Raw genomic sequence first — 14,533 nt, forward strand, 5'->3', positions numbered from 1 at the left:
GTGTGTTTCTGTTTGCTTGTGTGTGTGCTGTTTTCTCTGTATACACATTGAGATTAAACGCATAGTGACCAAATTAAAAGTTTGAAACATAGTGTTCCCATTTTAAAGCATAAAAACTCCATGGGAAGTTCAACACAGCACAGTACATATAAACTGTTATGTTTCGTTCTGTTTCTGCTCTTATTTATCAGGTGGACATTTGTGGAGTGATGACTCATAAATGTCTGTCTCTAAATTAGTTTCCTAGTTTTGTTTTGGGGTTTTTTTGTTTGGTTTTTTGTTAGCTTCACACATTTCAACAGTCCCGCTCTAACCAGATACCAACAGACGTGATCAACCAAAGTCTTCTCAGTGATGACATCTTGTGGCTGCTTGTGGATCTTGCAGGTGCAGTATTCTTTCCCTGCCAAGTGTGGCTCTGGCTGGTTTTTCTTCTTAGCTGTTTAGTAAATAAGTGAAAAAGTTGCTTAGGATGACAAAAGCTTCTTGAATCCAAGACAGTGAATCCAAGGTCCTGCCTATAAAGTAACCATACAGGTACCACTACATATCCTGTTACAGTGTTTTTTGCATTTACTACAGAAAGTAGGCCAAAGGTTAAATTGGGTGTAATAATTCAAACCCTAGTGGGTTGAAATGTCATTCAAGTGACAGTAGCTTAATGAGAAAGAGAACACATATACCTTAACAGCCATTCATTACATAGTAGATTTGGTGTGTTGTGCCACCAAAAAGTGGACACTTTGACTAGTCCAGTGACTCATCGCGATGATAACATCATCTAAGCTCTTTTTCTCTTTTTCCAAAGAACTGCCCTCCAGAGCCACGAAATCCATTATGTTTTCACAGGCTGAACAGTCGTCCTTATGACAAGTAAATTGGATTTATGTGTAAAATCAGTGGAGTGCCCTATTAAGAACACAGGGCAGATGGTAAACAGATTTGACTGTGGTGTGCTTTTATATTTTTATACCACTGTGTCAGAATAAATATGTCCTCATTTCTCAAAAGGTTTATACTATTATGAACTTGTGTTTTACTTAAATTTGTAACTGCATTAAATTGCTGAGAGTGATCTTGATGAAGCCCCTCAGCTCAAGCTGGATTTTAGCTCTTTCGTATCACCAGTTTTCAGAAGATGGAATTCATTTAAGGTAACACTTCACCTCCTTTTTGTTGAGCAGTCTATCACTTTCTTTCACTTTCCAGTCGAATATCTCACCCGTGTCTTGACATTGTGTGTCCAGTAGATGGAAGTGTCTGTGTGAGAGAGGATATAAGGAGCATGATGCCCTGCCCAGGGATGCACTGCAGTGCTACATTCATTATTTCCATGTCAGCATCTGATAATTAATTCTAATTACTACAGGATGATTCAACTTTTGAATTATGGGTCTTGACTCAGCAATAACCAGCAATTAATCAAGCTAAATTACAACAAGTGAGTCAGGGACTTATACAAACCGTTTATATGCTAAGCCGACGCACACTGACTGATGACAGAAAAAAATAGATGGAGTGAGAGGGAAGAGAGTGAGACAGTGGACATTACAGAGAGAAGCCTGAATGTGGCAGCACTAAACCAGGTAATGTAAAGAGACATTCTTTCAACCAACCCGACTCACAATTAGATGAAATACAAAATAAATTTAATCTAGCTGACTATAGAAAACACAGCAGATAAAACTAGTTCTAAAATGGATCCAGCATCCTCATTAGCTGGATGTTCAATTTTTCCATCCAGCACTGACCGTCCAACTCTGTTACTTCGTCCACTGTGCCTACATAAGCTCCTGGCAGTTTATTACATGGGACAGTGATCATCATTTTAATTACAGAGGTGCTTATTATAATCCCTGCTGGATTTGCCTGTTAGCATGCTTGTTAAAGTATTGCTTGTTAAAGTATTGCTTATTATCCTCTGCACTATTCCACACACAAGCAACTGCTCTCCAGATGAAACACAAAACAAATGGCCTTCACATTTAGAAAACAAGACACAGGCGAGCCCATTTAAGGGACTGTTTGCACTAGCAGCTATTTAGTTTTTCATGAAAAAAATTTTATTGCTCAAGAGTATGTAGGTATACAGCTGCACGCACATTATGTGACATGAAAATTTAATGACAAGAGAAAACAAATATGGAATGAAAATGCTCATCTAATTGTTACAGCCAAAGATTCTCACACAGTTTATCTTAATATGTGAAAAAAATGGACGATCATGCAAAACTGAGTCAGATTTGCTGACCTGCAAAATTGATAATGTGAAGGTTTTACCCCTGTGTTTATCAGTAGTGAAAGGCGAATGTGTTGCAATGTGATCTTTTACAACACGTGGATTAAAAGACTCCCTCGCTTGATTGATAGCCAAACTCACTTTTCAATGTATGAGTCAAAGCGCTGCAGTAAATAACATTACTGTATCTAATCTGTCTCTCAATGTATTATGTTATCTCCTGTTATAAACATGGAACAATGGAAATGTGTTTACGACCTGTCACAAAATGTTACTACAGTTTAACAGTGATCTCCATTACTGCAATAACAATTCAAAACTTAACAGGCCAGTGTAAGAATTTTAATTCCTTTGGTGTCTGCAAACAATGTGCATTTTAACAACACTAAAAGATGTAATATACCTATTAGAAGGAAAACCCAATAACAAAATAGTTTAAAATGTGTGTTAAAACTACTACAAGTAGCAAATTCACAGTAAATGGTGTGAGTTACAGGAAAATTTTAAATTGGAGAGACAAACACTGAGGCACAAATTACAGAATTCACAGGACAATGAACCCAGTCCAACAGAGAGAGAGATGGCTGGCTGATGAAAAAAAAAAATCTGGGGGAGAAAGATGAATTCATAACAAAGAGAAATGAATCACACATTTATGAATTGCAAGACAAGTAGAGGATAACCTAAATAGTTAAATCACCCGATAAACAGGTTAAATGATGCAGTGACATAAAAAATAATAAGAAAAAGGAAAGAACAGAGAAACTACACAAAAATCCATCACTTGTGTACTTCACTCACTCAGAATATTGTGGAAATGAAACACCATAGCAATATAATTCAACAGATATTTAAACTGTCTTACCAAATACCAAAGAACATTATTTCATGGTTTTCTGGAATTAGTAAGCTAAGAAGACTGCTTGAACTGAACGCCTGTGTGCACTCCCTCCTTTTTCAATCTGTGTGTTTAAGCTCTACAGTATCTGCATGTTGAGGCACTTGGAAAGAATATGATTGTACTGTGTGTAGTATATTATGTACATTTGTTCTGCTCGTGTGCTTGTAAATCACACTCCTTCCAAATTTAACATGTGCTTAACCCTACAGATCTAAAAGTGAGTTAAATTTGCTGTTCTTCAAGCCACATACTGAAGCCGAAAGTCCCATGGTCAACATGATCTCTTACTCTTTTCTCCACTAAATATTTAATACACATCTACAAAAATGTTTTTTTTTTCTCCAAGAGGTGGCCAGGTTAACCTAGCTACTGATTCCAGATCAGTATTTCGGCTCCAAGGGCCAATAACTTTGACCCAGAAGAAATGGGCTGGCCCTGTAATCTCTTGGCACCTGATCTAAAGCAAGACGCTGACAAAGATTAGCCTGGCAGAAATCCATGCAAGACCACTGAGGACAGTGCAAAAATGTGTTGGAAGAACTGCTTCTTTTCTTCGTGCTTCTCCAAAAGGATCCTAGTCTCACATTGTTAAAACGAATGCATCCACAAAATGAAACAAAGAAACAAGGAAGGGGGTAAAAACAAATCAACCTCTGGAGAATTTTGAGTCTTCCCTTAAAATATAACCATGAAACACTTACTACAAAAATTTAATTTATCAAGCAGATTACATGTACAACTATCAATGCTACATTTTAATTAAGGAAAAAGGATGAATAATAATATTCACAGTCAAACATCATTTAGTGAGTTGTGGTCTCAGTCTTCCAAATAACAGACACCTTGCACACACTGTATATTCACAAAATAACATCCTCGATCACTGGTCCCACACTAATACGACACTCCACGTTCTAAAAACGGTTCAATTCCAGGCAACCATTGATGGTCCCTCTGCTCTCCTAGCAGTCCGGAGGCTGACATCTACACTTAAGGCAGGCTTGCAATGTCCCGCTTTGGAGGGGGTCCCTCTGGCTTGCAGGGAGAGCCATTGGCTTTGTCTTCAAAGATCAAGACTCTGTGAAGAGAGGAATCATGAAATAACAAAAACAGCAAAAACAAAACAGTCAAATACATGGGCAGAGCTTAAAAATATACAGCACACATTATCACGTTACAATCAAATTAAACAGTCATCAAAACACTTAACTTTCTGTTAATCGACTAATCAACTAATCCTCTAATAGCCATAAAGAAAATAAAGTGTAAACATAAACTAAGGAGACAAAAGGTCGGATTAGTGTAAAAGAACAGAGAAGCGTAAACAATGAAATCAGGATGTGTGAGTGAGGAGGGATCATCAGCTCCTGGAGGAGACAGAGAGTCACAGTTAAAGTCTGGATAAGAGCTAGATGAGCAGTAAGTGAAAGGAAAGGAATGAAGGAAACCACAAAGGGACTGAGGGGAATAGTGGTTTAGTCTGTACACAGTAGAGTGAAGGATCTGACAGGGGCTATTCAGAGCGAATGCCTGTCTTTAATTTCCTTTTTTGGAAAACTCTGCAAAGCTCCACTAAGCCCATAAGGAGCAATGATCCCAACGACGAAACCGGCACTCAGCAACTCAAACTCTGGCACATCTCTCTGGCAACCACTCTCTTCACACTACTGACGGCTCCCTCCGCTCCACAAAGCTGGATGAAGTCGGTCAGGTCACCACTGACAGTCATCCATCAACTACTACTGACTGCATGATTAATCCAATAAAAAGTTAAATGTCCTGGTTTTGTAAATAAGTGGATAACTCAGAATATGGTATCCGTTTAATTTATTTGTTCCAAATCTTGTGCTCTGGACTAAATTTAAAGTGATCAACTCTACTTATGATTTTAGCATGTTGCCAAATTAGGTTAATCTGCTCTATGTATACTGAAGAGCTGAATAGATCAAGTGACTGCTTGACTTAATCTTGTTACTGAGTGAAAGTCTGACAAAAATACACATATGCCTGCACATGCAGAGTAGTAGTACTAAGCCAATACTAAGGACCCCTCTGATAATCTAACTGAACACACTTTGTGGAGTTTCATGGCAGAAAGTTGAATTTTGTTTTGTGTAACGTCTAAAAATAACAACAGTTTTGTAGTAAAGATCAATCACAGCTGTTGCTACTTACTACTCAGTTGCTATATTAAAATATTAAGATCTTCAGTGGCCATGTGTTAGATTCAAATCTTTGGTAAACAAACTAGAGTGAGCGACTGTGCGTGCCGCTGCCCTTGTGTATTGCACTATTAGTGACTTTATTCAAAGAGCTTTCACAAACTGAGCCCAATTGTGGAGCCTGACCTCAATCATTTTCCTCTAATTGCAACTAAATCAATTGTTTCCCTGCCAAATGCTTTGAATAGCACAATTCTAAAGCTGTTTTGTACCCCCTACCTCGCCCTCCCCTCACTCCAGAGACAAAAACAGCAGCACACAAGAAAGGCGCTGTAGACCGCTGCAGTAGGTAGGTATTATGACCACTGTTTTTTTCCCCCATAAGAAATATATGCATACATATATATGTATATTAAATACACTACTAAATAAAAACAAAATATGATCACTGAATACAGAAACTTTTTTTCCTAGAATGCTACCAAGTGGACAAGTGAAGCAGGGAGGGAATTAGATATTTATATATAGCGGATGCAGGATTATTGGACACACTTTCGAGAAATGGTTGCGAGCAAAGGAGGAAGAGTTATGAATTTTCTCTGCTTGGTGTTTTTGGGATTATGAGATTTGTCTACTAAATGGTCTAGCCAGCTTAGTCCAGCAGAGCTGACATGCAGCAGCCAAAACACTCTGGCTCCTGCAGTCTGACCCACAGGAAGGCTGCTTTAAAAGGCTTACGCTGGCTACACCAACCCTTATGAGAACAGCCTTATTTATGTCACCTTATCCACCAGGAAAAAACATCATGCATGTGAAAGAAATCATTGCTATTATAAAAGATGAATTCTGTCGACAGAATCTGATGAGTTTTGGTGTTTTTATGGGTTCTGTGTGACTGTCAGTGGTTAATCAGCCTCTAATCAGTTACCTAAGCGCTTGATCCCAGCTAAGGATAAGGATGGGTTGACTATGGATAGGCTACATAGATGGGTTTTGTTGCCATGGCGATTAACCGCTAATGCAGCATGTGGGCTGTGACATCATCGCGAGTCATCCCCAGACCCCCTGCTGATGGATCAAACAATTGGCTGACACGGCACTCGATTCATATCCCCTCTCTCACATGTGTGAACACAATGAACCAACAGATGCTTTAGAGACACATCTAACATCTCGACACACGCAAAAAACAAAAGAGGTCTTTTCACTCACACACACACACACACAGAGGTTTACTTACAGTTTGAGCACAGCTGAGCGCTTGCCCAGCATCATCTTGACAAAGTCCCTGTAGTTGATAGTGTTGCTGCTGCCGCCCGTCACCTCGACGATCATTTTTTTCAATTCCAAGTGGGTCTTGGGGACCCCCAGCTTCTCCATCATCCGCTTCAGACCCATCATATCTGAGACAAGGCACAGTTAATAGTTAGATCCATGACTAGGTGGGAGAACATCAATCATTTTTATGTGTTTATCAAAGAGTGAATCTGACAAGGTTCTAATGAAAGATGCTTTTAAATGGCATGATGGGAAACGCAGGCTTCAGTGTATTTAGAGCATGACTCATACTACGGAGTAGTCTCAGCCTCCGCTGTTTCAATTTGTACCATTGTTTTTTTTTTAATCTGTCTCCTCCTCACATGAACAAGAATGTTTGCGTCAAATTTCATGGCAATACATCTAGTATATGTTGAGATATGTCTGAATTCACCCTCTGGGCAGCATGGATATCTCCACCAAATTTAATGCATCCAGTAGCTGCAACATTTTAGACCAAAGTGGTGGATCAACCGACACTGCCATCCCTACAGGCACTGGCGAAAAAAAGAATTAATATTGTACATTTAGCAGCATATTTCAGGACCTGCAGCCAGAAGCCACATCTCCTGTCTGACTCCTTCACTGCAGTTCGCCTCACATCTGTTCAAAAACCAAAGACCTTTTCACTCTGGTGTACAGTACGGTCTCACTTTACAGACAGGACACAAACACGACACATGAGTCTGTTCAAACCCTGCGCTCACGCTGCTCAGACAATACACACACAGTATTAATTACTGTTCGCTCATGTCAACACTGCACATGGGTCAGCTGACAGTTGTTATCCCTGCTGCAGTTGGTGTTTGGTTTGTCTATTACTCACCAATCTCTCCTTGGTCGTTCAAGTCAAACTCAGCATATTTATCTGCAAAACAAATACACACAAGAGATGATTACTAAGTGTGGTAATTCATGCTCATCTCACACACACACACCACATCTAGTGTAACATCTTCATAAACACCAGTCCCCAGTTGGCCTCATGCATGTCAGCATAACACACTGCCTTACACTCTGCTGACAGCTGGGCTGGCAAAAGGAAGGACACAAACAGATGACAACGACAGGTGTGTTTTTGTGTGTGTGTGTTTTGCATGTGTGTTGGCGGAAAGCAGGCAAAGGGCAGCTGAGTGGGGGCGACATGCAAAACAGATTAAGAGAGTGAGGGTCAGGAAGTTGAAAGAACTTAAAGTTTAGACAGAACAATCAGGAAGAAAAAGAAAGATGCTTGGGATGAAAATTGTGAAGCTCATTCAAATTAAACCAGATTCTTCTAACTTTCAGTAAATACACACATTTGCTTTCTTGTAGAGAATTGGAAGATGCTCAAAACAATTCTTATATTTATCCATTAAACTTAAAGCTGGAGCTGGGAGACTGTTGGCTTAGCAGAAAGACTGGGAGCGGGGGGAAACCACTGGCCTGGCAAATATGTTATCTATCTGGCAATTTTTCATAGATAAGATTTGTGCAAGTGGGAAGAGTCCAAAAGATTAAGAGTATCCTGTCTGATCAAAGTAGTTTCAAAATCACTGGCAGCTTTGCATTTAAATAGTAAATATTAATTACTTTCTTTCCCTTATAAAAGCTCATAATTAACATGCTGCTGAAGTGGCTGCTGCCATGAAATACAAAAAGCAGACATTTTCCCGCTTCTACCTAAACTTCACCTTTCTCTTTTCTCTTGAAGACCACTTTAGTCAGATTACACTTGCTATTTCTGTCCCACAATGGAAGCTCTGTGTGTATTGGGGAGGAGAGAGAGAGGGAACTGTGTTAACTGTGTGAACCCATGGGGAGTGGGACAGGACAATGCTAACCCTGTTCGTAAACTCTGAGGAGTGGGCCTCCAAACACACACACACACACACACACAGAGCAGTTCTTGAGTGGGCCACTTGTCGTAGTGCAGCCTGTTGATCATCTGCAGCCACAGAAAATGGTTCAACTGAACAAAACTGAAGTCTTTAGCGTTTCCTCCTGACCTACATTCCTTCAGCAACTGATGTGACAAAATGACAACGCCATCAACTTATGAATTGCCAGCCATTTCTGCCTCACATATGATTTATTTCTACTTCTCTCTGATGTTCACAGGGAGCTCAGTGATTTCATTTTGATTTAATATGAGTTGTCTGGTGGTGAGTTTGTTCACCAACCCCCACAGTATCATTTGAAGGGGCTATTCCATTTTCCAAAAAAAACCCCTGCTGATAAAATAGCTGAAGTGGGTGATCACTTCCTCTGCCACTTTGGCCTAAGATAGAGAAGGAATTTTTACATCCTTTTGAAAGACATTGACCCTAAAGGCTGATAAGATCTTCACTGCAGGCTTCTGTTCATTTTAAAAACAACTTGATTACATTCTACTTCTTTTTTACTGCATTATACAGAGAAGTGTTTCTAATATTTTGCCCACGTGTGTATCAATAAGGGTAGACTATATATTACCGAGTATATACATCACCGAGTATATGACGCAATAAAAGAAAAACAACTGAGGATATTTATCTTTTATGTGACTACAAGAATAAAGGGAGGTCGCAGGATATTCTGCGAATGCAGGTGACAAGCATCACTCTTATAATAACTAATAAAACAAAGAGAATTATCATTACATTGATTGAATTATCCAAAAACAAAAAGCTTTCTGCAGGCTTCACGTAAAGGAGAAAATGTAAAGGAGGGTATGTTTAAGAATTTTTTGGTCATACGTTCAACTGATGTGATTTGATTGATGGTTAAAAGCACAGTGTTTAGATACCGACCTCTGGGTCACTGGGACAGTATGGAAAATGAAGGAGGGAAAAAAAAAAGCCAAACAGCAATCCTCCCAGGACCTGGGTGTCGGGTCCCCTTTCTGTTTATAAATTACTGCTCCATTTCCTCCAGCAAGCATAGACAGTATGTGGGACAGAGGAGCATATTTCTCATTTCAAGACTTATGCCCCCTAGCAGAATAAACAGCTTTATGGTGTTATTCTGGCTGAAAAATTGCAGATAAAAAAACTCACATTGACAGAAAAAGGAAACAAAATAGTTTACGTGCACCAAGAGCATACATGTGTAATATCTGAGAGGGCGGGGAGGAGTTCTTTGGTAAATCATGCAATTTTATTTCCGTAATTAGCTCCAGCAGCAGTGTTTCGTATTTTCCCAGGAGGTATGAGTTTACCCAGCAAAGTTCTGAATATTCTAACAATAAGCAGAGGAACGCCCCGGCACATTCCTCTAAGGCCACTGAGGACTTGGCCTTGCAAACCTCTCAGAAATCACAGCAGTCTGTCTTTCCCACAGAGAAAAACAAAACGCTGAAGACTTGTATGTGTTTGTACAGACCGACAACATTAAACGAATACTGAGAGTAAGACAAAAGCCAGGAAAGAGGAACAAAAGGAACACACCCTCAACCCTGACTTGGGGGACTGCATTTGCTTACTTTTGAGACTTTCCAATTTTTCAGCCAGGTCTTCTTCATCCCTGTATTTCTGGTCTTCCAGGTATTCCTGAGAAGGAGAGAAAGAGAGGAGGGGGTGAACAAACTGAAAGTGATCAGGAAAAAACAAGTCTTACAGGCTTTAAATGAAACTGAAAACCCTTTAAAGGGTCCTGAGCCAATTTCTAAATTTTCCTGAGAAATTCCAGCAGTGTTATACAACACACATTCAAATAGGTAAGAATGCCCACGCAGAAATTAGAGCGTTAAGTTTCTTAAGCTGATGGAGTTCTGTTGAATGCATCAAAAACTTGAGAGTGATGACTCACAAACTTATGATGCCCCCCCCCACGGACTGTCATTACCCATCACTGTGTTCATTAAGTGGAACACCTCACAAGGGTGTAAAGGAAAGAGCCTGAAGGGAGCTATTCTAATGAAATTCTAATGAAGCAATCTGCCATGTGGGAGTCAGCTTGAATCCTCTCGGAGAGAAGAGAGAGCAAGAGAGACAGAGAGTGAGGCTGTTCTCTGCGGTGACCTCTACGTGTCTGTCAAGCTGGTAATTAAGGGTGAAAAGGATAAACACCACAACTGGATGTTTATCAGGGACACCTGACTCAGCTGAGCTGAATCACTACAGCCACAGCCTCCACACACAGGAATGTCCTCTCACAGACACAATGTCTCTTACAAGTATGCAAGCCTATTTGAGCAAGTGCGGTGCCAGGCATGAAATCTCTGTATCTACAAAGAATGTTTCACAATAAAGAGGACAAATACAGAGTACACTGTATCTCCTCCAGCTGAAAAGTCAGAGACTCTGAGCTGCAACTAACAATTATTTTCATTATTGATTAATCTTACATTTATTTTCTCACTGAATTAATAAATTGTTTTGTCTATAAAATGTCAGAGGATTTTGAAAAGTGCCCTTTATAATCCCCACCATCCATAGTGACGTCTTCAGGTGACATCTTCTTGTTGTATCAGTTCAAAACCCAAAGATAATTCAATTCACAATGATATAAAACACAGAAAACAAGAAAATCATCACATTTAAGAAACTGCCCACAGAAAATATGCCGCTTTTTTTTGCTTGAAAAGTGACTGCAGTGATTAACTGATTATCAAAATAGCTCTTGCACAACTGCCAATGAATTTGCTGCCAATCTACTAATCGGCTAATCATTTCGGCTCTAGTTGCAATGAATGAATATTTTCTACAGCCTAACAGACGCAGGATTTTTGAGGTCTTTGAGGTCACAGGTCTACAAGCCATACCACACATTAACAGTCCAAACACCAAAGATATTCTGTTTAATGTGACATAAAAAGTAAAAAACTGGGACATACTCATATTATAGAAGCTGGAAACTGTGAATTTTGAGCATTTCTACAGTGCTGGGATCTGAATTTTCAATCCCACAGGATCCACTGATGCACTGATCTTTGTTAAGAGTATAATGAAGAAGATAACAGTGAATAAAAGCCCTGGATTTAATCACCGCACAACTGTTATATTTAGACCTATCCGCTTAGGAGTCTGGGGTCATTTCTCTAATGATCAAACGAAAGATATGAAAACAGCAGATAAACCTCTGAGAGGGAACAGGGAGTGTTTGCACAGAAATGTCACAGGCGCTCCCGGCTGCCCTCTTGCCGCGACCTGGTTTTCATGAGGCGGCAGTCGGCAGGCGATGACAGGCGGCCAGCCAAGGCAAATGAGGGAAACAGAGATTATACAGACATCTAGTTAATCTGTGGGAACTACTACCGAGTTATCTGAGGAAAACGAGGCCCAATGGTGGACAAAGAGCTCATTCAGACACCTGTTTCTCGTCGGAACACAGGCGGGGACGGCTCAGCAGCCACATTAAAACATGGGAGGGCCACAAAAAATAAAAAAAAACAAGCTTAAAACTGCTTTTTACCGGTGACCAGCAAATCGATATGATCATGTCAGGGGGAAATACTCGTAGCCCCCTCAACACAGAGCTGTGTGACAGCATGAAGCCATTCAACAAGTAGCGCCACAAGACTGCGGGGGAAAATCAATAAAATGCATCAACAGCATCGCTATGGTCAGCTGCCATAAATGTGTATGGCATTTGGGGGAGATTTATTATTCACGGCACTACCGAGACAGTTAACTCTGTCTGCCTTTGAATCGCCAATGTGGCGTTCAAAACACAAGGCCAATGCCAAGTCAAGTGTACGCGAGCTAATTAAATTCAAATTCCCCGAGGTGCCGTTACAGACGCCGGGGGCAGATAAAGACATCGTGCGTACCTTGTTTATCTCTTCCAATTTTAGCCTTTGCTGCTCCTTTAACAGTCCAAAGGCTTTCCCTCCTGCAAAAAGGAAAAACAGGTTATTTTAATGGCTAGCTAGTTAATATCGATACACGCTTAGCTTGGGACGGTAGCCGGTCGGCCTGCTGATGCTCTATTGTATCAGACTCTAAGCTTAAGCTAGCGATAAACATAACATAGACAAGGCAGTCCCATATTGTATTATTTATTACCTTGGACATTTTGATTTGAAGGCATCCCGGAATTTATCTGTGATGTATAAATCCAGAAAATGAAAAATATCTGAGCCACAAGGCAGCCGCAACTGTCCGCCGAGGCGATACTCCTATTCTCCGTGAGAGATTGGACTCAGCGGGCCACTCAGCACCGGCGTCAAGACGGACGCAATCAGGAGGAGAACATCCGGTCAGGCCTTTCAGAATAAATGTTTCGAGTGTGCCGAACTGATCCAGAAATTGAGCGTAGCATGAAATGTGTGTTCATGTCATTAGATATGGGCTGCAACTAGCAGTTATTTCTCTTATCATCTAATCTCAATTATTTTTTGACATAACATTTTGAGAGAAAATTGTCAAAAATAATTAAAAAAGGGTGAGGTTTTCAAGTAGCTTGTTTTGTCTGACCAACAGTCAAAAACTCAACATCGATGAACTTATTTTGAAGGCAGAAACATCCAAATTCCGGTATCATTGTGCAGATACACTATCCTCATCAATGAGTGATGCTCCTGGAATAAACCGGGACGCTTTTTACTCGCGCTTACCATCATGTGGTGAATGAGGAAAGTGCGTATGAAGAGGGTGTGACCCAGACAACACAGGCAGAGATGGATGTAGACTAAACAGAAATTAATTTCTTTTAATTAAAGCCAACCCAATGCACACACATATATTTCAAAAACAATAAAGGTAAGACAGTCACAACTGAAATCCATCTTCAAATTGCATGCAGATAATTCATATTATATTTGGTCAAAGTCTTCAGTATAATGATTTCTTTGTCTGCTTATGATTGGGTCTGAAGTCATTATGCCTCTAATTGCCTCTGTAGATGCTTTATGCCCCTTAATGTGGTGTAGTCATGTCATTTCAGCCTCATAAAGACTCATCAAACAAAACAGTTTGGTGATGCACTTGTTTTCTGTACAAATCTAATATGGTATGAATGAGTAAATTATTAATTCCATGTTGTGTCTGGTCATTTACGCGACCCTTCCTTCATGGGATAAGGCAGTAATCAAAAACAAATCTTCAATACACGCACCAGGATCTGAAAATACAAAATGAAACTGATAATTTATAGTAAAAATATATCCAGTTAAAACTCCATCCTCAGTAACATAAACTTTTTACTTAGGTTTCAGTGTCGTTATTAAACATTTAACAATAAAAATGTGGTCGTGTCGGTGTCATCAACGGTAATTTGTCGCCTCCTTGTGGCCAATTATTGTAAAAGCCTCCATTTTAGTTGGATGGCGACTGGATCTTGCAAAAGGTAGGTCACCCTGCTTTGTTTAAATTTGGGTTGCACATACAAAGATAACTGTGCCAAATTTGTTTTGCTTTTAGTTGTTTCTGGACAGTTGAATTATTTTCTCTTGAATTCAACAGAACAATGTTTTATACACATTGTGGAACAATATGTAGATTGTCAGAAAAATAATCAGCAACTATTTTGATAACTTTCATACATTTTGGAATTTTTTCAAAGACTATTACTTGATTAATCAAAAAAAAAAAAAAAACTGGCATCAATAATGAAATAAATCATAGTGTGCAAAAATAAGACATATCAGCCACGTATCAGCTTCAAAGTCTCAGTGGACACAACCTGAGCAAATAAACTAATTAGACAGACAGTGTAACAGTGGCTTCACAAGTGTGAGGATATAAACACTGCAAAAAGAAACAACACAAACAAAACAAGCTATGCTCATTAGAGAAACCACAGTATCATAACATCAGAAAAAGACACAAGAAGAAAACAACCATCTACAATTTATTATAAGTCTGTCTGAGTGTAACTTTAGTTTTTAGCCTCAAGAGACACTAAGAAACCACTGCACACTTTACAAGTCTGGTAGTGGGACTCATCTCTGTGTAGGCCTTTTTTTTTTTAGGTTTATTGGATTTTTTTCCCAATGGGGCTCTCAGCTCCAGT

At 39.6% G+C, this 14,533-nt stretch overlaps 1 protein-coding gene across 2 annotated transcripts; it reads right to left on the minus strand.

Annotated features, from left to right (window-relative positions):
* Positions 1–2,044: 2,044 nt before the first annotated feature.
* Positions 2,045–12,697, minus strand: aif1l (allograft inflammatory factor 1-like). Of its 2 annotated transcripts, XM_041059764.1 has the most exons (6): positions 12,586–12,697; positions 12,351–12,412; positions 10,062–10,128; positions 7,446–7,487; positions 6,543–6,705; positions 2,045–4,218 (listed from the first exon to the last, which is right to left on the minus strand). In XM_041059764.1, the coding sequence occupies exons 1-6, from the start codon at positions 12,608–12,610 to the stop codon at positions 4,131–4,133; spliced, it is 447 nt and encodes a 148-aa protein (XP_040915698.1). In that variant the 5' UTR covers positions 12,611–12,697; the 3' UTR covers positions 2,045–4,130. The 2 variants fall into 2 exon arrangements, with proteins under 2 accessions (XP_040915698.1, XP_040915699.1); XM_041059765.1 differs by lacking the exons at positions 12,351–12,412; positions 12,586–12,697 and adding an exon at positions 11,008–11,061.
* Positions 12,698–14,533: the final 1,836 nt, after the last annotated feature.

This window comes from Toxotes jaculatrix, chromosome 16 (genome assembly GCF_017976425.1).
Source record: "Toxotes jaculatrix isolate fToxJac2 chromosome 16, fToxJac2.pri, whole genome shotgun sequence".
Taxonomy (NCBI): Eukaryota; Metazoa; Chordata; class Actinopteri; family Toxotidae; genus Toxotes; species Toxotes jaculatrix.

Excerpts from the sequence above, each read along its gene's own strand:
- aif1l (XM_041059764.1), bottom strand. The coding sequence starts at position 12,610 with ATGCCTTCAAATCAAAATGTCCAAG. Across the intron at positions 7,488-10,061 it reads AAAATTGGAAAGTCTCAAAA|ATAAATATGCTGAGTTTGAC; the intron begins GTAAGCAAATGC and ends TTTGTTTTGCAG. Across the intron at positions 4,219-6,542 it reads CGCTCAGCTGTGCTCAAACT|AGTCTTGATCTTTGAAGACA; the intron begins GTAAGTAAACCT and ends CTCTCTTCACAG.